General features: G+C 52.5%; 1 protein-coding gene and 1 long non-coding RNA gene across 3 annotated transcripts; one reads left to right on the plus strand and one right to left on the minus strand.

The window, feature by feature from the left end:
- Positions 1 to 1,492: 1,492 nt before the first annotated feature.
- Positions 1,493 to 17,322, minus strand: DUSP4 (dual specificity phosphatase 4). The gene is made up of 4 exons (XM_058720165.1): positions 16,419 to 17,322; positions 7,369 to 7,514; positions 6,140 to 6,359; positions 1,493 to 5,500 (listed from the first exon to the last, which is right to left on the minus strand). Exons 1-4 carry the CDS (start codon positions 16,849 to 16,851, stop codon positions 5,115 to 5,117), a joined length of 1,185 nt encoding a protein of 394 aa, XP_058576148.1. The 5' UTR covers positions 16,852 to 17,322; the 3' UTR covers positions 1,493 to 5,114.
- Positions 17,323 to 17,366: 44 nt separating this feature from the next.
- On the plus strand, positions 17,367 to 22,274 carry LOC131506500 (uncharacterized). 2 transcript variants are annotated; one of them, XR_009258980.1, is made up of 3 exons: positions 17,367 to 18,223; positions 21,998 to 22,115; positions 22,247 to 22,274. It is a non-coding gene; the product is annotated as an uncharacterized LOC131506500 (long non-coding RNA). The 2 variants fall into 2 exon arrangements; XR_009258979.1 differs by lacking the exon at positions 17,367 to 18,223 and adding an exon at positions 18,233 to 19,657.
- Positions 22,275 to 22,339: the final 65 nt, after the last annotated feature.

Genomic DNA, 22,339 nt, shown 5'->3' on the forward strand with positions numbered 1-22,339 from the left:
TAAGTCTGTTTATCTGAGAGCATAGTATGTCTTTTACTTTTTTCACGTGTTCTTAGAAACCCCTTGGTAGGGCTGTACTATGTCCATTATATAGGTCTTGCCTATGTCTGGTAAAGTTTATTTTAGCCATTTCATCTTTTTTTTTTTTTCGAAGTCTATTTATTTATTTATTTAGAGAAAAGCAGTGGGGGAGGGGCGGGGGGGCAGAGGAGCTGAAGCAGGCTCTGTGCTGTCAGCACAGAGCCCGACGTGGGGCTCAAACTCATGAACCATGAGGTCATGACCTGAGCCGACGTTGGATGCTTAACGCACTGAGCCACCCAGGTGCCCTGTAGGCATTTCATCTGTAAGTTATACTGTAAATGGGATCGACTACCATCTTACTGTCGATGGATATGTTCACATAGCAGCACCTATTGCTTTTTTCATGTTAATTTTACCATCAAGTGCTTACTGAATTTTCTTCTGATCATCTCTTAGTTGATTCTCCTGTGTTTTCCTGACACATATCCTCTGCAAACAATTTGGCTTCCCACTTTCCAAACTGTATGCCTCATTTTTATGGCTTCCTAATCACATTGGGTAGGGCTTCCAGAATATCAAATAAAAACGATAGAGTGGGAATGAGGTTTATTAATTGCTTTTGGTTTACAACTTGGGAAATCTGCACAAAGGAATCTGATAACAATCTGCAGATCAGCACTGGGGGACCGCCAATTTATAGAATTCTTTATCCAGGTATTTCTTCAATCTGGCCTTCAAACATGCTGGTAATTTCCATGATCCCAATGGAATATGAAGTCAGTAAACTTTCCTAAGATTCTGTGTGAGTCAGGCAGGACCTTTTATCAATGGGGAGGGGTGTCCCAGTGGTAGTGATGCCTTATACATTTTACTATAACCCTAATCACTTCCTGCTTAGGCAGTTTGATTGACTCCTCCCACCAAGGAGCCACCCTTTTTGCTTCATCCTGTGCTTGGCCCTAAGGAGATTCTCAGATGAAGGACACTCCCTGTCTCTTACTGTTTTTTTTTTTTTTTTTTTGAATGTTTATTTTTGAAGGAGAGAGAGACAGAGTGAGTGGGGGAGGGGCAGAGAGAGAGGGAGACACAGAATCCGAAGCAGGCTCCGGGCTCCGAGCTGTCAGCACAGAGCCCGATGCGGGGCTCGAACTCACAAACCGTGAGATCATGACCTGAGCCGAAGTCAGACACCCGCCCGACTGAGCCACCCAGGTGCTCCACCGTCGAATTCTTCCTGTAGGAGTGTGCCTAGAGAAATCAGGTTCTCAGAGATGCACGTCAGCTATACCATCACTGTCCTCAAGTGGTCATCAGGGAGAACAGTGGGGTCACTGACTTTACCAGCCAGTCTGCCTACCATGTTACTGTCAATGTCACTAGGCGCACATTAAGTGACCCAGTCCTTCCCTTCTCTTCCAAGTCATCCCAGCAGAGCAGTTTTCAAGGAGAGAATAAACCAGGCCAGAGGTGGTTGAAAATGTATTTATTTTTCTTCAAATGATCTTTTTCAAGCAATAAATAAAAACAGACATGTCAACTTTTCTAAAAAACAAAACCAAACAAAAAAGAAATCCCCTAAACTATATACATCCTACAGAAATACAAGCATATCAAATGTAGAAATGACATCACTCTGAAAGATGGGGCTATTTACAAAAGTTACAAGTATTGCATTGCTCTGTCTTGAAGAAGCCTCTTCCTCATATGACTCATAAGCTCTAAGAACAGGCAGGGTGCCCTTCGGGGACGGGATTATCTTCAAGAGGTCAAACTCCCCATCTTTCTTGTTCGACAAGGAAAATGTAAGGAAAGACCCCAACGTCCAGACACTGTATTCAATTTGCCAACAACGTTCCACAGATCGGATGACTTTCGAGGAGCCTGAGAGGTGCCCCCTTCAGGAGGTCACATGCTCCTTGAGCTCCTGATAGAAACCATCTTGTCCCGCAGCCAGGCTGGGACGGGTGGCAAGACCCTGCTGAGCCAGTGACCAACCCCTGGCTGTGGTTTCTTCGGGACAAGCTAGTTCTGTGTCAGGAAGACTAGCCTTCCAGAAAGCAAGGCCATTTTCCCCATCTTGGCCGCACATGGGGCACACTTCGGGAGCTCAGAAACACATGGATGCCTCGGTCCCAGCTCCAGAAATCCTGGCCTAATTGGTCTGGGATAGCCTGGTAGCAAGGTTTTCAAAACTCCCCAGCTGATGCCGGCGGACAGTCAAGGTGAACCACCCCTTCCATACTTTGGGCTCGGTGGCCAACTCCCGTCCCGATCAACCATTCTGCCTCCCTCTGTCCACTTTCCCACAGATGTTTGCATTTTTTTCTCATGGCATCCCAACCTTGTTGAAAACTCTGGAATCCAGTTCCAACAAGCACCTGAGCAAAATGGCCCCAGGAGGAAAGGACTGAGACTGTGAGCTCCCGGCCACCTGTTCGTGGCACTTTCAGCCTGGTATGTCTCCATGGGAAAGTCAGGTGTGTTACCCTCAGCGATCCACAAACAACCTTGGTCACACAAGATTCTGGGAGCTGACAGCAACCCTTGGTCTCTAGAGGAGATCCAAGGTAGCCAACAGCATGGCTGATAATCGGTGAAAGTGGCAATGTTTTCCGGCCATCGCAGAAAGTTTGCATCACCAGAAATCACTTCATGGGAGAGAGGCCAATGGCAACCCACCTGACCATTTGAACTTCATTAGAGTTATGTCGAGTCATCAAAGAGGCTTCTGATGGCAGAATTATGACCACCTCCCCCAAATCCCCTCTTCCTATCAAGCCAATTTCCTATTTTTATTTCTGAGAGTTCTGGGACTCACGTTGTCATCAAGTACAAAGAAAATGGCTTTATAAATAGCAGTTTGACACAGTGACAGAAGACTTGAATTGGAAAGTGGGGGAAGACGTGTCTGGGGCTGGTCCTGAGCTCCGACTGTCCACATGGTTGGAATCCAGTCTGGAAAAACACAGGTTTTGGCGGATGTGCACTTGTTCTATAGAAAGTGAGTCTGTTCCAGGTTACTTTTCCTCCCCCTGCAACAGCCACCCTGCCCCCCAGGTCCATCTGCTGTTGGAACCCAGGGCTCCCTCAGCTGCAGAACCTTGTGGACCTCATTCACCACAAAACACAGAGCAACCTCCAGGAAGCAAGGAAAAAGTGGGAATGGCCAGCTGTGCCACCTCTAAATAGGTCCATTGTCCAGGCATCTTAACCCCTCCACACCTCACCCCTATTCAGCCAAGCAGCTCCTAGGGAATGAGGGAGCCTTTGGCTTTTCTAAAAACAGGAAGCGGGAACTCTGGCCTCACCCAAAGACAGGGCTTGACAAAGGCAGGATGAGTGATGCCAACACAGGTTCATGTTTATGGAAGGAAATGTAATGAACCTGGTCCTGTCTGGGATGCCAGGACAAGAAAGAGCATTCCAACACAATTCTGACATTGAGGCTTGAAGTTATTTACGGATGAGCAAGAATATTCATTGAGATCTAGACTCACAAGGGGCTAAAGAACAAAAAAACAAAAGAACAAAGAACAAAAAAACAACCAAAAAATAAACATGCTCTCATTTCTAGACAAGTTTGCAAATACCTCTAAGCTGGCACTCAGTAACAACACTGTTCCACACTACCACAATTGAAGTAACATGTAGCTTCCCTCCTCCCTCCCCCCAAGCCCAACCCACACACAACATCCTTCTCCCTCAAAAAGCCTTACCTCCGTTTGGAAAGGCCCCTTCAAATGGCATTATCCCAAGAATGGATTCCAAAATGGCACCCGAGCACCCACAGTGCCCATTCCAGGAGCCCAGCAGCCAGCTCCCAAGCAAAGGGTCTGCCCAGCTCCTCACACACACACTCTTCCATCCTAGACCTAAAACATGGTGTCCATTCCCCTCTTTTTATTCAAATAAGGGCCTTTAAAAAATATTCACCTAAGCTGGGGAATTTTAAGAAGGCAAGAACTTGTTGGTGTACTTCTACTCTCACAGGATTCACATCACGTCTGGCTCTAGCTAGCTGGGTTCCCCAATGGTCCAGCCCAGTGATTCCCTGGAGGAAAATCTCCACTGCGCCCAATTTTTCAGGAGCACCTTATACAACATGGCATTTATCACAGATGATCTGCAAGTCCGCAGGCAGGTCTGTGAGAACATGCTCCCGCCAACTGGGTCACCGATCCCCAGAAAGAAAAGACTGTACTGTCGGGATGTAAAGCCACTTTAGTGTTCCACGTGCCCAGGAACCAGCCTCAAAAGTCATCAAACAGCAGTCCTTACCTTCCTTCCACCTGCCACCCCACCCTGCCTGCTTCTCAGTGGCAACCAATCCCAGGTGTCTATCCTGCCACCTGTCCACACCTGGGAGATGCCATTTCCCTTCTAACTGCTTCAACATTTGCACGCTATCGTGCTCCACTGCGGGACATCGACAGAAACATATCCAAAATTCACTGTCACTAGACTCCTTGTACTTACATACTCTGAGGAAATTCTTAATAAATACTTTTATTTATTACGAAGTGTAATTATTCACCTGTTGGTGACTTCAAAAGGAAAACCACGTCCTATAAGATTTCGTCAAAGAACATAAACAAAACATCGACCGAAAAACAAAAACAACCAAAAAAAAAAAAAAGCTGTTACAAGAACAAAAAAAGGACGAAGCACACAGAACCAGGCACTTCTGGCAAACTTGTTTTCTTTTTGTCCCTTTCCCACTCCCACCCGCCTCCCCCCCACCTTAATAAAACTGGGTGGGCACATTTGCCAGGATCTGTGGGTTTCCTAACTTCAAGCCTTACCGCTTAAAAAAATGAGGTAAGAAATTCCTATCTGAAAAGTAACAGACACACAAACCAAACCAAGGTCTTCCCTGCCCGCTGAGGCAGCCGCAGCCGTTATTGCTCTAGGTTGGAGTGTTTTGTTTGCTCGTAGTAGGTGTATTCGAAGTCCTTATTGCCATTCTAGCTGGCCCCAGGCTGGCCCAGGAGGAGCAAAGGGGGAGGAGCTTGGCCACCTGCTCCCCACGCTGGTCAGTCCCCGCGGGGCCGGCGGGCTCGCGGGGTGGGGGTGGGGGGCTCCGAGCGGCCCTAGCAGCTGGGGGACGTGGTGATGGGGCTGTGCAGGTAGGGCAGGCTGTTGGGGGCCGAGTGCACGCCCACCGACACCGGGAAGCTGAAGACAAACTGCGAGGTGGGGGTGGGGGTGGCCTTGCCCCGCTCCCGCAGGGGCCCCGAGGGGCTGGCGGCCTCCACGGCGCAGGACGTGGCCAGCACCTGTGACTCGAACTGCAGCAGCTGCCCCATGAAGCTGAAGTTGGGCGAGATGATGCTCCGCCGCTGCTTGACGAACTCGAAGGCCTCCTCCAGCCTCACCCGCTTCTTCATCATCAGGTAGGCCAGGCAGATGGTGGCCGAGCGCGAGATGCCCGCCTGGCAGTGCACCAGCACCCGGCCGCGGCAGTCCTTCACGGCATCTGGGGCAGAGAGCGCCACGCGGTTAGTGCCCTGCGCGCGCGGTCCCCAGGCTTCACCAGATGGCAGGTGCGGGCAGCGCCGCGGGGGGAGAGGTGGGGGGGGGGGGGAAGAGTGTTGGGGGAGGGGCACTCCGGGTCAAGGAATAACGTTGGCGGCCGAGGAGGGGGAGGAGGAAGCCCACCGCAAAGGACTCAAGGATTCCTTCCACCCATTCTGGGCTATTTTTTTGAGACTGATCCAAACAAATGCACTAAGCTTGGGAAAAATGCATGGTAAAGCCGGTTAAATCCCAACATACCTTCAAGGATTTCCATGTGCAGGAACAAAAACACTGGCCCAGTTCTCCCTTTATTTGTTTCCTCCCCATCCCCAAAGCCTTATCATCTAGACATCTGGAGCCACGCACGGAAAACGTTATTGCCTAGATAAGCTAACGGCCCGGCTGGGGAGTCTCTCTTCCTATCCCCACCCAACACAGCATCCAGTCAGTGAGCCTTCCTCAGAGGCACAGGGGAAACGGGCACACCCCCGCGACCGCGCCCCTTCGGTCCCTCCTTCCGCAGGCAAGTACCCGTGGTTCCCTCACAACCTCCTGCACTCGGCCTGCACCCTGCACCGCAGCACCAGAGCCAACCTACCGATGTACTCAATGGCTTCCATGAACCAGGAGCTGATGTCTGCCTTGTGGTTGTCTTCCACGGGAATGCACTTGTACTGATAGTGGCCTTCAAAGTGGTTCGGGCAATCGGAGGAGACATTCAACAGGGCCGTGATCCCCAGCGCGTCCAGCATGTCCCTCCGGGCAGCGTGGTAGGCACTACCGAGGTAGAGGAAGGGAAGGATCTCCACAGGACCCCCCTGCGCCAGAAAGAGAGGGCAGAGTGCCCCCAACATCGTGAGTGTAAGGCCCCCAGGAAAATGGCCAGGGTGCTTGGGACGGGCGGGGGGGTACCTGGGCGAGGTGGGCTTTCACAGGCCCAGGGGAGAACACCTGTGGACACAGCCCTTCCGGGTCTCCCCTTAGCCTGCGGGGGCTCCTGGCGGGACACCAGGCCCGGTGGGCTTCTCTAGCCTTTACGCTCCGCTCTGCTGTGAGCGGCAAAGCCAGGACAGGTCAAGGCTCGTGGGCCCCACCTGCCGGTTCAAGCAGCCCTCCTCCCCCTCGATAAATAAAGTGGCAGACACAACACCGGCCTTGCCACACCACTTAGGACACGAATCTACACCTAACTCAGCGCCAGGCTGTCTGTTGTGGGGTCGAGGGGCTTATTTCCCTGGGCACATTAGAAACGTATGCTGTTTCGGCCTCACAGACAAGAGGCGGGATCTATGAGGAAATGTGGGCTGCAATTTGTGACGTTTTCTGAGTCAGACCAACTCAAATGGCCTGGGATCTGACAGCAGACTTGCTGGACCCTATGAATCCACTCCTTCTCCATCTAAGTGCAAAGGCTGGTAAGACACAGAGCAGCTTAAGCCGGTTTTCTTGGGGGAGGGTTGGCCAACCATTTATGTCCATTGGGCGTTTGCAATTGGCTTGTACACAGCAGGGTGGCCTGGCTCTTTCTACACAGCAGCCCACATGCGCTGGCTTCAGCAATCCCCGCGTGTCCGCATGTGAAGTTAGAGGCAAAGTCAGAAAGTTAGGTCTTTGTATGTTTCCAAATGAGGGTAATAAGAGGGAAGGAAGAAACAAATAGACCCTCCCTAACACTGCACCCCAGTACTCGGGGTTCACTCCATTCTCCCCAAATTGAGGCACTGGATCCAAAGCCTCTGAAAAGCAGAACTCTGAAAATAAGCCCCCTTGCCCCCGCCTCACCCCCTCCCATTGCCCCTTTCCCCCAGGCTCTGGGCCCGGGTCTACCTGGTCATGCAGCGGGGTTCCGCAGGAGCCACAGCCCATGTCCAAGGACTCAGCAGTGCTGGGGGGAACAGCAGGTGGGATGGTTGCCAGGGCCTTCGTTTTGGAACAGAATTCTGGGTACTCGGAAGAAAACCTCTCATAGCCACCTGTAAAAGAGAAAGACGTTGGTGTTAATAGAGTCACGAAGCCGGCAAAACCCCAGAGAAGTACTTGAATCCTACTCCTGGACTGAAGAGAACGGCTGGGAAGCTGGGAACGGCCGGATCTACATTGGCCACCAGGTGGCGCTGTGGGCCCAGAGATCACGGCTATGGAGCCTTCAGAGAGCCGCATTTGGCCAGGGCTGCATCCTGAAGGCTGGAAGGGAAGTTTTAGGAGCAAGACTTAGGTTTGGGAGGCAGATACAGAAAGGACGACGTGCAGGGGATATGCAGAAGGGACTTTCCACGGCAGCTTCTTGGGGTGATGACAAAGCATGGAAGACTGGCCATTGTGTGTTTCCAGGAGCCCCGAGGCAGTCTGGTGCTGGGCCTTGGGGCCTGCAAAGATGTCTGTCATCCCCCACCTCCAGTCCTGCCTTTGGAGAGGTTCTGCAATGTGGGAGAGAAGGAAAAAAAATTTACCCTGGCACCAGCCCTTCTGGATCTCAGCAACAGAACAGATGCCAATCGCCCAGCCTCATGAACAGCTGTTCATCAGCAAGGGGCCAAAATAAGAGGAAACGGGCTTAAATATAAATCCCTCTTGCTACATACAGGTTTGGGGCAAGGCAGGATTTCCTGACCTGCGAGTTGCTAAGCTCTGGAATGGTTATCTGTGGGATCGTCTTCCGGGGAAGGGAGGTCTTTTAAGTAAAAAGAGATAAAGGGCCAACTTCTCTGGAATAGTGTTAGTGCCAAGCCGAAAAGCTCCTGCTGGCTGGCGGAGGGCAGAGAGGCAGGAGAGGGGCAGGAAACACTAGAAGAGAAACGCTTGGTCAGTATCCGATTTACTCTCAGTTCTGGGACTTTGCTTTGCGAGTAACTTAGCATCCACGGTCCTTGTGTGGCCCTGCTTGTATTTTTATCTTGCAGTTTCCATAGGACCCGAAACATATTACAAATTCATTCAGGAGAGCCTACAGGTTGTGAAGCGACCACCGTAACGGACCCATTCAACCAACAGTCCCGAATGTAGCTAGCACCGTTAAATCCTGACGTGTAAGCGGCATGGTGTCACGGGTTCCTAGAGACATTCATGGTAACCTTCCGACATGCAGACATGTGACAGTTAGTCAATCACTTGCCCAGATCCCAGCCCTAGAAAATTCTGCTTTGCAGAAGAAGGGAATGCTTCTTCGCCACATCATAAGGCTTACAGAACAGGGTATACATTTTTTCCTCTCTGTTCCCCTCCATTCCCTCCCTCGGGATATAAATGGGGATCTCTCTGGTCACAGGCCCGGCTCCTGCTGAGTCACAATAACCAGCTTCCCCCGGAGGAGAGGGCCCAGTACTGGCAGCTTCGGGCGCGTTGGTGGCCTTAATGGTCATCTCAGCACAGGGGCACCCCTCCTTCCCATTAGCACCCCCTTTTCTTTACAAGGCTACAAACATTGCTGCCCCAAATGCAGTAAATCATAATGAGGGAAGATGGCTCTTCCAGCAAATGTCTTTAGCTCAAGTTCCTAAGGTAGAACTCTGGGAAACTTCCTTAAATGTTCCCCTTTGAAAGGCAGAAAGGGAAGTGAATCAATCAACAAACCATTGTTGAACACCTATATACAAAGCCATTAGCTGTTACTCTATGTATTTCTATAGGATTTAAAGACTTTTAAGTAAAATGATTTCCTGTGTTTATTACGTAATTTGAGCTGTTCAAATATGCTGTTTTCAAAGCTATGGAAGACATGGGCGGTGCGCTCCCAAAGCTTGTCACCCAGACAGGCAGACTAGCGGTGCCCCCCTGAAAGCGAGTGCTGGAGACACAGGAGCGCCAGGGACAGGCTGTGAGGTCACCGAGGAGGAGCACCCCCCCACACACACACCAAAGGGCAGCGGAAGTAGGAGGAGCCTCAGAGTGGTCAACACACAACGTCCTTCCCATTGCTGAGAAGGTGCAGGACAGGGCACCAGACTGAAAAGGCCTGCGTTGAATCCCAGCCTGGTCAAGTCATCAAGCTGTGCGGCCTGGGGCTGTCATCGAACCTCTCTGAGCCTCTCCCTCACTTGTAAAGTGTGATGAGACATCTGCACCTGGCATCCTCTGAGGACTGATTGGAACAGCCAGTGCTCTGCACCTGGCCTCGGGGAGGCACCTAACGAAGACTTCCTTTTCTGGCACTTACAAGGGGACTCCAGCATTACGGGCAATTTCCCAGACTCTGGACAGCCCTCTCCTCCTGGGCTTTACTTATTTTTCCAGTCACAGTCTTGAGATCTGGTAGTTAGACAGCAGAAGGGCTGAGTTCACTGTCTGAGTTCCAGGACCTTTCCCCATAGGGGACATTTGCTGCCTCCAGGTCGATCCTCAGTCAGCCCCGCAGGTGGCACAGCACCCACAGCCCAGAAGGCTCCCGAGCTGGCCGATGCCCTCGGGGTGTGGCAGGCAGGGGGCGAGCAGCCAACTGGGAGGGACAGAGGTGACCCGGGGGGTCAGGCCAGGCTTGGAGGGGGGCCATTTGTCATCCGCACCACCCCCAAGCCTCTCATAACAGGGCAGAGAGGGTGGGAGAAGGCAGCATTAGAGTGGAGCAGAAACAGGATTACTGAGGTCCGTTCCCTTTGGCAGCTCTTTAAAGAACAAGCAGAAAGGAACCAAGCGAACAAGCAGATTTGCCTGAGGGACTGGAGTGTCCCAGGCAGGCAGCCGTGGAAGGGATTCTCCCTCCTGAGCTGTCGCTAGCTCTGGAGGGTCTGTGGCTGACCGTTATGAAGAGTTGCACCCAAGGAGCTCCTTCCTGCGGGTGGAGAGCGGCACCGGGCTGGGACCTCGGCTGCGCGCAGCACGGAAGGACAGCCCCAGAGCACGCAGGCGGGGTGGCAGGCGGGGTGGCAGGGACGGAAGGCTGCAAGTGAGAAACCACCCACGTCCACACTCCACAAGACCAGCACGTCCACGCCGGGTATCGGCTCCACGTTACTAACAGGGATAGAAGAAATGCTCACTATGTGCCAGGTTCTTCCCAAGCAGCAGTCCTTGAGGGGTGACTGGCCCCAGTTTTACAGATGAGGAAACTGAGGCACAGGGCAACCTCAGGTAAGGGCAGTGCCAGCGTTCAGGCCACTGGCCTCGAAGCCACCTGCTAGTCTGGCCACCGGGAGCCAACCCTGCTGTGTGCCCATCTCTGCCTTCCTGGTGGTCCTTCTCCCGGGGGAGGCACAGACTGCTGGTTTCATCCCATTGAAGACACATGTAGAAACAGAAAGGATCTGGACACTCGTGACATTTCACCAAACTCCGCGTCTAACCGGTGTTTTTCAAACTACAGGTTGCCACTAAAGAGTCATGACTAGCACTCTTTATTTAAGGAAACACAACAGGATAGAAACTTCTAGAATCCACTGCATTTAAAGAAGGTAGAAGTTCATGGGCCTCTGGTTTCAGGTGTATCTGTATCCCTACGGGGTCACGATGCAAGAATTTCAGACTGTTATCATCTTTAACTTCTGATACTCTGCGATTCTAAATGTCACAAACTTCTCTACAAAGCAGGTGTCTAAGATCTGCATTTCTAGCTTCTGAATGCAGTTTCATGACACATACACCAATGACTTTCCGCCTGTTTTGTGTAGCTCCAATTGGATGTAATTCCATAACAGATATTCTGACTAATTTTGACCTGTTTTTCCCATGTTCTTAATAATAGACTTTCTGGGGGAGCCTGGGTGGCTCAGTCGGTTGAGCGTCCGACTTCAGCTCAGGTCATGATCTCGCGGTCCGTGAGTTTGAGCCCCACATCGGGCTCTGTGCCGACAGCTCAGAGCCCGGAGCCTGTTTCAGATTCTGTGTCTCCCTCTCTCTCTGCCCCTCCCCTGTTCATGCTCTGTCTCTCCCTGTCTCAAAAATAAATAAAACGTTAAGAAAAAAAAATTAAAGAAAAAATAATAGACTTTCTGGTCTTAAAGCTCTCATTTTCTCATCTTAATTTTGAAACGTGAGAGTCTAGAGGGAAGAAAAGGAATATAATACCCCCCCAACTTTTTTTGAGGGATAATCACATCCATAGCTAGCTGAACTCCACGCTCTTTTTCTCATACAAAGCAAGACAACCGTCACAGCTTACTGAAAAGGATGACCCACTGTCCACACGTCCATGCAGGGCTGCGATGTGCGCATAACAGTGCTCTAGAAAGGACAGGCTGGTGCAGTGCCGATCACATCACCACAGTAGGACTCTTCGTGGGGTCTGTGATGGGGAAGCCAGTCATTTGGTGGGGACAGTGGTCACAGATCTTAATATGGCTGTCGCTCTTCCAGTCACCCTCTCTCAAACACTCAGAATGTCACCCGTTCACAGACAGGGGCTTGCTCTCCTGGGACTTCATTATCAGTACGAGCCAAACGCTGCCCAGCAAGAAAGTCTGGGGTCATTCGACTTTGAGAACTCCCGTTGATGCGGGTGTTAACTTAGTAAGCACCCACGTAAACGCTGAGCAGTGCTGAAGATTTACCTAAGTGAGCTTCCCACCCTGGGACCCCACACACAGAACTGCGCGTCCTGGGCCAGCTGGCTGACACTTAATGCCACCCTGGAGCTGGAGCTGGTTCACGGTCCCTCCCAGTCCTTCTGGGCTATCTGCTACATTCAGCAAGCTGGCTGGTGCTGCCTTCCGCTGGAGAGTGAACTTTTCTTCCTGTCAAACTTCCTTTGTTAGGCGGCAACTGCCTCCCAGTAAGGAAACTGGCTATCTGGTTTCAGATGTTCTGATTTTTTAAAGGAATTTTTTGGCTCCTTGGAAAAGCCACCTTCCCTCAGTTCCCAGTGTAGCCCGTCTCTCCTATAAGCCTTCAGGACAAGCCCAAGGGACCTGTGATAGGCTTCCTAGTGATAGGGTTTTCACTTTCAATTGATACCTGCGCCCGGTCTTTTGTTACTTTTGTTGATTGGAAATATCCAGGTCGAAGGAGTTTGCTTCGCTCAGGGTCATTCTTTAACGAATGACAACAGAGGTGAGAGATTAGCTCTAAGGCCTGCCATTGTGTGTAATTCTAATGCTCTCAATCCTTGGCTGGCACAGGCATTGTATCATATTTATAAGAAGAAAGGCCAATCTGTTTCTCTTTGGGTCAAAAGGTGTGCAACCTCATCCCCCCCCACGCCCCCGCCGGGGTTTGCTGTCTGCTGCCACTGACCTCCTGGGGGACTAGGATGGGCCAGGAAAATGGAGACAGAGAGAGACAAGACCCAGCTCAGCTGCTGGCTGAGCGCTCCCCCCACTCTGTCATTGGCCTTGGGGGCTGTTTCCTACAGAAAGTGTAATGTCAGTCTGTAGGATCAGGCCTTAGAACTACAGTGTATGTGAGTCCCAACCTGGAGGGAGAAGCTATCTAATTGATATCTAATTGATCGTCCCACTGCCTCAAGACAGGGCCAGGACAACTTTTAAATCAGAACTTAAAAAACGGACAAAAGTCATGAGCTGAGATGAATTTGAGACAGGAGAAAAGTAAGGTATTAGGGTAAGAAAATGCCCTTTTTGTCCTTCTCTAATGATCAGGGTCTAAAACCCTCATCTGAGGAGCTATCAAGGAAAGAAAGGGAGTTCAAATGAGGTGTGTATTCTAATGAAATCTGAAAAGCTGAAATTTCTAAACTTTCCCCCAAAATGCCTTACAGGACTTTAAATAAAATGAGCTTAAAGTTGGGGGGTGGGGGGGGGAAGATTTGCCCCAATGGGAATCTTCTCCTAGCAAAAAGACCAGAGAGTGTAGTGATTTAAGGTTATCGTTCTTAGCAAAACTTGGGATAACATTTAGGGAATGTAAAGGCCAGGCAGCATTTTATTGGTATTAAGTAACATTTACTCTTAACTACGAATTCTTGCATGTGGTATTAGTTAACCACCTGCAGTTAACTCATTTCTACCAACGCACGTCCACGTGGCAGAAATAGAAAACTCAGATTATTAAACACAATTAGTTGATAGAATTAGATAGCCTTTGGCTGGAAAGGATAATATAACTTCCGAAAATATTCTGTTTTTCTGTTCCTGCAGGTTGGCAGAGAACAGTCGGGTCTGGCCACTTTTCCTTTCACATTCCCCACCACATGTGCAATGAGATACACAGAAAGTCCCATTAGATGGAAATTAAAATGAACAACTCCGATGGGAACCAAATTACCCAACACTGAATCAGTTTAGGCATTTACTAAAGATAATCTAAGGGGCTTTTCCTCCCCAGTTTCCCATTAGTTCTCCGCCCCCCAGAGTGCCCTTCCATGAACCCACATTTTCTCCATTTTACTGGCTTCTCCACTAGAACTTAGGAGGCATGGCTGTCCTCTTCCAGCGGTGTGGGAGCAGACACTTCCCGGTTCTCCCTCAACTCACTAGGGATGCCTTTTCATTACAGGGCCAAGGGAAGGAAGGGGAACGGTGTTAATTAATACTTCCTCTGCTTAGCACACATATGAAAAGAAGCCAGGTTAATAGCATACGACCCTGTGAACCTGGAAGCTTCTACCATCACTACAGAACAAGTCCCTCACCACCACCACCACCACTGAATTTTAGGCTGCTGCTTCCAAAGCAGGCTCCTTTCCCTTAGAAGACACAGCTGTTCAGCTGAGTGTACTGGCTACTCCCTCTGGCCTGTTCCAGAAGAGGCATTAGTTCAACCTGCCGCCCAGGCCTAGATACTAAAGAATATCGACTTTGAGAAGCGGAAGGTCGGCCTCCCCACCACCCCAGGTCAGACAATAGGAAGCAGTACAGGGCCCCATAGGAAAGAGCCGTTAGATGGCTCCTTTTCCTCCCTCCAGGGACCTCGCCAACGACCAGGGAACTGTCATTTTACCCAGAGGCTTCTGCCCTACTCAGTCTTTAACATTAGCCTCGCGCCCAGCAGCCTAACTGATCTGGCTCTGGGCTCTCCCCTGCGGGTCCAGGGAGGTGCCACCAGCGGGAGGAGGAAACCTTAAAAGCACGCCTCCCTCCCAGGGGCTTAAGCGTCCTGGAGCCCGGAAGCCCAGGGGTCAAGGTCCCCGACCGAGCTGCTGCTCTAGGGCGATCCCCTACGGGTTTCTTCCAGGAAGAAAAACAAAACAAAACGCAGCCAGCCTCCACGTGGATCTGCACCACCTCGAGAAGAGCCCTGGCTTCCGAGCCCGCGAAGGAAGGCACAGGCTCGGGCTCTCCATCAGGAGGGATCCAGGGCAGCGCGGCTCGGAGTGCAGCCCGTGCCACCCGAAAGGGCTATCTCCCGGGAGAAATTTCTCCCATTGTCGCCATGGACGCCGGCACCAGGCAGGGGAGGGGAGGCGCGCTCAGCATTCCGGACCCCCACACTGGCACGGGTGGAAGCCGGACGTGCGTCTGCCGGGCGCTCCGGGCACAGCTCGGCCCCCAGGCAGGCGAGGCTGCCGAGTCCCAGGAGCCCGGCTCGCCGGTCCTTCCGGTGCCACTCCTTCCCGGCACTTTCTCTTAAAGCGCTTTGGGGAGAAAAAAGGAAGATTAGGCTGGATCGGAGGTGCAAAAGGCAGCTCTCACAGAGAAAGAAATATCAGCAAAATCGCCTTAGTAGTTCAACCAAAGGTCAACAGCAGCATTTCCCCAGCAGCTGACAGGTCAAATGGCCAGGAAACAACTGCCGAGAACAAAGCCCCCCGCTGTTCGGCAGGGGCGAACCCGGCTCGGCGGCACTGAGCAGTTTTGTTGTGCTTTTTGGAAAGGGCGGTGGGGAGAGGTTTCCGCCCCTCCTCCCTCCACCACCTCCCTTCCTCCGGGGCGAGCAGGTCCGGAGGGGAAAGAAAGGAGGGAGGAGGCGAAGGACGCCGGCAGGGAAAGGAGCGGCTCTTTGAAGGCCAGGGTCTGAAACGCCTCTCGGGTTCGGAGGCGAGGACCGGACGCTGGCGAAAGAATGCGCGGAATGCGGCAGTGGGAAGACGGGGCGCAGCGCGGCAGGGGCGCCCCTACCCACACCCCGTCCTGTCCGCTCTCCCACCCGAGGAACGTCAGGGACCGGGACCCGACGAGGCCCGGCAGGTGCGGCCGGGGCACCGTCCCTCCAGTTACTTAGCACGCGGTCCTTTGGGGGTTTCTGACTTCCAGATTTGACCAGAACTCCCGTCCCCGAAGAGTTTCTCCAGGTTTCACTTAAGTCAAGCACGCGCTAACAAGACAGTCGAGAACCCCGTCTGAACAAAAGGTCGTACTTCTCCGCGGCCTGAATTTAAGGGGCACGTTCGCGTCTCGCGTTCCCCGAAACTCAGTCCTCCCGCCCCTCCCCCCTCCCCCGCTCCCGGAGCTGGGGTCTAGCCCGAGGCGGGAGAAGTTGGCCACCTTCCAGGCGGAGCTCGGAGTTGGGCAGCAGATAGCTCCACGCACTGTCCGCAACCCGATCTTCCTTTCTGCATTTACCAAGCCGATCCCACCTCGGCGCTCGCCCTTCTTCACCGTATTCCCCACCTCTCGGGTTCAAGGGGTCGGACTCAGTGCAGGGCCCGAGCACGCCAAAACGACAGGCTTGACCTTCCGCACCCGCACACTAGCACCGGGAGCACCTCCCTGGACTATATATGGGTGGGCAACGCAGTGGAGCCGCTACGCCTAAGAGACCTGACGGTTAGTGAGCGTAAATAAATGCAGTCTCCAGGAAGAGTACCGACTTGCAGGTGACAGAGGAAACGCACCTTCACCGTCTCTGAGGACTTCAGGCGCTCGCACTTGCACACAAACGCACGAAAACCTTGCAAACCCATGCAAAACAGCACGCACAAAGGAGTGCCCGGGTACCCACGCAGCCACGAGTCCCTCCAGGCACTTACTTCTTCCCTTGCCCACTAAGGCGCAGGCCGCCAAGCCCCGCGACACCTACCCTCCAGCTCGCGCCCCGGCGCCAGAGTTTACCTTTGAGCAGGCAGATGTCGGTGCGCTCGGCGTTGCGGCGCAGCGCCTGCACTACCAGCGACACGGTGCTGTCTTCGCGGAGGCTCTCCGCGCGCGGGCTGCGCTCGTCGTAGACTATGACCGCCGAGTAGAGGCCGGAGCGCAGGCGGGCGCGCACCTCCTCCTCCGCGGGCAGGATCTGCTCCAGGCTCACCGAGCCCTTGGCCCGCCGCCGCACGATGGTGTTGCAGCGCACGTTGACCGAGCCTCGGATGTAGCCCGCGCTGTGCGCCAGGAACGGTCTGCAGTCCAGGAGCAGGCACTTGCCGCCGCTCAGCAGCCCAAAGGCGCCGTGGCTGCCGCTGCCGCCCGCGCCGCCGCTGTTCTCTTCCCGGTTCATCAGCCTTTTGAGCACGCTGCAGTCCATCTCCCGCAGCTCCTCCACCGTCACCATGGTCGCCGGGAACCGCGGCTGCTGGGCACGCGAGGAGGAGGCGAAGGGGACCCGGGCCAGTTGGGCTGCAGGAGGGGACAAGCGGGGGCTAAAGGAAGCGCGTGCAGAAGTGGCCGCAAACTTGGCCCCCACGGCCTCCCACGGGCGAGCCTCTTCTCGCCGGTCCCCTTCCTCCAGCAGTCTCGCGGTTACATAGCAGTCCGAGCGGCCTCGGGCACCGGGCGGCACCGCGCGCGGTGCTGAGGGGAAGGTGAAGGGGAGTGTGTTTATGGGAGAGAGAACCACCGGGGCTCCCTTCTGTTGCTGCCTCTATTGTATTTTGCCCGTTGTGCCGCTGCCGCCGTAGCCGCCACCGGCGCTGCCGTTCGGGCCGCTGCCGCTCGCCACCGACAGCCGGAGCTCCGTGCACTGCCCCAGCCAGAGTTTCCTCTTTAGCTTGTAGATGTATTAATGCTCCTCTGCACTCCCCCGGGAGGGGGCAGATTCATTACTACCTCGAGAGGCCCCGCCCCTTGCCATTCTGGGCCTCGCGCCCTCCCCCCCGCCCCCCGCGCCGGCTCCCCGCCCCGCGCCTGCTCCCTCGGCCCCGCCTGCCCCTCCCCTGCCCCCTCCCCTGCGCGTGAATGGAGCGCGGGCCGCTTGCGCCCAGTCATGGGAACGCGACGTCACAAAGAGCAGAGTAAACAGGGCGCTCGGCGCTCGCCTTCAGGCCCATTCATAAAACCGAGACCTAGAGGAAGAGGGAGGCGGCCTCCGACCGGCAGGCGAGCGGCCGCGCCAGGACTTTGTGAATGGAACGCGGCAGCGCCTGTCGCAGCCCGCCGGCCGGCCCCGGCCTCTTCGGCACGCGTCCCGCCCGGACCCTAGTGGCAGTCCAGCCATTCCTCCCCGCCGCGGCGATGCGGCGATGCGGCGTTCGGCGTACGGAAAACGGCCCGCCGGGAAGCCGGCCTAACGGCGGCCGGGGCTCGGTTTTGGAGGTTTCATTCCTTTTTGCCCCCGTGCTTCCCCCTTAGCAGCCTTGCAGGTCTCCTCCCGCGAACCGAAGTGCAGAGGGCAGCGTTGCCCCGCTTCCCAGCGGGCATGGCCGGGGACCTCCTCGCCCGGGGCTTACGGAGTGCGTTCCGCCCGGCCGGTCGTTTTGTCAAAGCGACTCCTCAGACGTTAGCTTCTGCATTAGCGTGATCGATTTTCATCTCAAGCCATTAAATCAGCTTTATAGCTTCCCGAGAACGTGGGCAAGCCCTAACTTACAAGATGAAAGAGAAAAGCCCTCCTGCCCCGCAGCCCAGTAGTAGTGAGGTGTTGGGTTTGTTGCTTTACGACCCAGAGGGAGGCATTAATTGCCGGAATGCTGTTCCTATGGAGGAAGGTAGGGGTGCCACTCCCGTCCACGCTTCCTAAAGATGTTTATTGAATCCCGGTGGGGGGAAAACCCGACGTTTTAGGCTTTTGGAAAAGACTTCACCTCATCTTGCATGCATGTGAATTGTTTTCTCAGGAAATGACAGTTACGGTCTACATTTGGTGCGAGGCTAGACCCTGAGAAATTGACGCGTAAAGGATTGAATAAGTTCTGAGGGTGATTCAGGTTTCCATGCATCTCTCTTTCCAGGTCATGTAGCATTTTTCCCGCCCCCAGTTTTACTTAGGCATTTAATATCCCAGAGGCCGCTTTTGGCATGGGGTTTGCGCGCGCCGCGGTGGGGACACGACACAAGCCAAAAATTATTCGCCCGACATCTTGCCAAATCTTGTTAGTGAGAATTAACCACCGAGCGGGGGAATTACAGGACTCGCTCGCGGCCCCGGTAGCAGCGGGGTCGGGCCTTCCATTCTGGGTCTCCCCTGGAAGCACGACCCAAGCAGCGACGGCCGCCGCGGGGTCCTTCCCGCCCCAAACTCGGCCTTCCGCTCCGCCTTTGTTACTAGCAGAGCGGTTCCCTGGAGCTCTCATCTCCGGGCCCCCAGGACCCCTCCTCCACTCCCCAGCCGGGCCTCGGGAGGGGGCCCCCCGGCTTCCGAGGCCTACCACCCGCGCTCCCCTCCTACTGCGCCGCGAATCCCCTGATACCCGGGCTCAGGTCAAGTAGGGGATCTTCCTTTTACCTCGGATTACAAAATGGCTCAGCACGGCACTGCACTGATCCGGTTTCTACTTAGCATTTAATAATTTGTTCATATAAATTTTTTGCAATTAATTTTGTTTTAAAAAGCACTGCATTTTTGATCACTTTTCGGTGCCTCCGAAATTTTAATGCCCAAGGCACGCTGCTGCTAATCGGAGCCCTGGAGGGGGCCACAACTGCGCACCGACCGAGGCCTCGGGGAGGCAGGCCCTTGGGCGCCAGGCACTCCGGGTGGGGAGGTCAGCAGCCAAAGGCTCACTGCGTGACCTCTCCGTTGGGGAGGGGTTTGTACTTCCTCCTGAGGGCAAAGGGGGCCTGTGTCCGGTTTCTCATTTGCTGAGCGGCAGCAAGGCTCTGTCTAAACACTCGCTCTCACTGGTACACCAGGACTGTGCGCCCTTTCCAAGAAGCCGCCCAAGTCCCGGAGGTCCGGGGCGGCCCAGGAACCCGGCTTTGCCCGGCCCGCTGACTGAGCACTCTCCTGGCCTCAGGAAACGCCGACACTTTTATAAGGGCTTGGACGAGATTTCTCTTGGAGGCGCCTCTCAGTCGGAGGCAGGTCTGGGCTAATGTCACACGTGTCGCAGGAGCTGGGGAGCGGTCCCTGGGCCACACTGGCCGCGCTCAGCTAGCCTTTGTTTCCCCTGCCCGACCCCCGCCCAGCGCTCACGTGGCCGGTAAATAACCGTCAAATCCGGGGGAGCGGTGGGGAGGGGGGGGGGTGGGCAGGAAAATGCCCAAGGACAAAGGCTTGCTTTCTGCACCTGACAGTAATCCGTGGTGGCGAAGCCCATAAATCCCGCAGGCAATTCACAAGGAAGGTGGTGTGGGCGGGCGTGTGTGTGTGTGTGTGTGTGTGTGTGTGTGTGTGTCCACGTCGGCGTGCCCGCGCCTGCGCGCCCGCACCCTGGAGGGGAGCCGCAGCTTCGGACTTAATGTATTTAAGCCAGCAGCAGCTTTAATTGCAAATGCGAATGCCTGATTTTTGAGAGACTAATAAAAAAAAAAATTCTTTCCTCAACTTGGGAAATTCCGGAGCCTTCAGGCGTGTGAATTTCAGCAGATGAAATTTAAATTTTGTATTTATCCGGTTCTCTGTAAGCACCCTAGATAATTTTTTTTTTCATTTTTAATTTTTGGTATTGTAAGTGTGCCGGCCATTTGGTACACGGTTAAATGAATGCAATGTGAGAGCTATCTGATACCGGCTATAGAGACGTCAAAACTCCTCTCCAATTAATGTGCAAGCTGGGAGTGGGAAACAATCAGTTTACAAAGGAACCTCGTGAAACAGCTTGTCAATAAGGTAGATCTTGGAGAAAACAAAGGCGTTTGGCAGGAAGACATTGTTTGAATGTCATTTCAAAGTTAATTTAATTAAGGAAGGCATATCTGCAGGAGTTGGTGTGGGATTGCCCACGGAGAGAGATTTTATTTATATTCAGCAGTAACCCTCCGGGTGAAAATACTTTAAAAATTCGCTGTGACATGTAAATCCAACTTCTCTTTCATCAGACAGTCCTTAGACCGACCTTATTAGTCCCTGGCAGACCTGGCAAAACCCCTGCTCTTGTTTAAGAACATTTCTTTCCAATTAGGTTGTTGTGTGATCTGGGAATTTAAAGCCCAGAGTAAGGTCCCCAGAGAGGACTATGGCTTCTATTCTGGTTTCAATGCCAACCTCTGACTCACTGCCCTGTCCCAAAGTGCCTGAATAAAACTTGCCTGAAAACCCATTAATGAATTAATCAAGGTGGCATTGGAAAGAAAGGGTCTGTGGATTCCTCTTTCCTGAGCAGAGAAGTTACCTTGCTCATTACTCTCACTTGGAACGGAAATGATCTGCTTTGCAAGGACCTGTTGGTTAGGCTTCCTACATCAGCTGATTGGGAAGCTTCTCCTCTGGCAGTGAGAACGCTCAAAAGGACTGGAAAGCTGTCTTCATGCTCCTCAAAGCAGAAAAGTGTGTGTCCCCTGCATGTTCTTAGGCAACATACACAAATGGAATTGAGGCATGTCTGTCCTTCCCTGCCCACCTCTGCTCATCAAGTCAGAACTCAAAAGCAATGGAATGTTCTTCAGCATTTGGACTGAACATCACCAAGCAATGTCAAAAACATAGCCTCAAGTTTTAGACCTGACTTTGTCACATTTACTTTCCATGCATAATACTATAGCACTTGCTAATGATTTAAAATGCTAGGTTTCTAACCTTAGGGTCTCTGAAGAAAGGTTTCAATACATTGCTTGGTTCATTAATCTATTTGAAAACTATTCAATCCAGGCTATGCTACCATGTAGCTTTGTGATCTTGGGCAAGACAATCTCCATGGGTCTCAGTTTCCTCATCTGCAAATGGAAGAGTTGGGGCAGGGCAGTTTTTAAGGTCTAGTCCATTTCCCACCCTGTGTGAATCTGCACAGGAGAGCCTCCTGTCAACCCCAAGCCCAAACCTCAGCAGCCTTCTCCTTTCCTTCCCCAGAGCCTGGCACACTAAATTCCCAAGACCAGGAACAGTCTCTAACTCCTATCTGGCCCTCTTTTGCTCATGGAGAGCAAAGTTGGTAGTTTTTATTTAGATGTTTTTTGTCAAGTGCTAATATCCCAAGTAGCTTGATAACATTTATTCAACAAACACATGAAATAAGGTGGGGGAAACAAACTTATCCAAAATACTGACTATAATTTCAAAGAGTTTATAATTCAGTCGGGCTACTCAGGGTGTGAATGTCACCGTCCGTTATTGCAAGGATCTAGTAAATATCATTAGGGAAAAACAAATAAAATGCCAGGGGGATTCAGAAAAGAAAGGGATTGCACAGTACTGCGGGATTAGGGAAATGGAAGGAAAAGGCCAGTGCGAATAAAATGCATTTCATCTACTTAAATGTTATCCTTGACTTCTCTGTTAGGTCCTTTTTTTTTTTCTTTTTTAACTTTTATCCCACCTCTGACATTCATTCTGTCCTTGTGCCTTACATCTTTTCCTTTCATTTGTTAACCTCTCTCTTCCCCAGTGGTTTTGCCTGCTAAAAATAGATGAGCGATTGGTCTGAAGCTACAAGAGAGCCAAGATGATGCAAAAACTCTGTAGAAAATCTATGCCTTGGACAGTGAGCTGACCTTAGATGCCAGGTAACCTAAGTGTGGGCCTGACTCTAGTGACAGTGACGTCATCGCAAGCAAGTCAGTTGTTCTAGATCTTAATTTTACCATCTATAAAACTAGGAAAAATAATGTAATACTTACTTTTTTTTTTTTTTTAGGACAACAAAATATCAAAATCACCTTTCTTTTTTTTTTTAATGGTTTTTTTTTTTTTTTTTTTTTTTTTTTTTGGGACAGACAGAGACAGAGCA

This window comes from Neofelis nebulosa, chromosome 3 (genome assembly GCF_028018385.1).
Source record: "Neofelis nebulosa isolate mNeoNeb1 chromosome 3, mNeoNeb1.pri, whole genome shotgun sequence".
Lineage (NCBI taxonomy): Eukaryota > Metazoa > Chordata > Mammalia > Carnivora > Felidae > Neofelis > Neofelis nebulosa.

Coding starts and splice junctions, on each gene's coding strand:
- DUSP4 (XM_058720165.1), bottom strand. CDS start 16,851: ATGGTGACGGTGGAGGAGCTGCGGGAGATGGACTGCAGCGTGCTCAAA. Junction 7,515..16,418: donor CGACATCTGCCTGCTCAAAG/GTAAACTCTGGC, acceptor TCTCTTTTACAG/GTGGCTATGAGAGGTTTTCT. Junction 6,360..7,368: donor GAACCCCGCTGCATGACCAG/GTAGACCCGGGC, acceptor TTTCTGGCGCAG/GGGGGTCCTGTGGAGATCCT.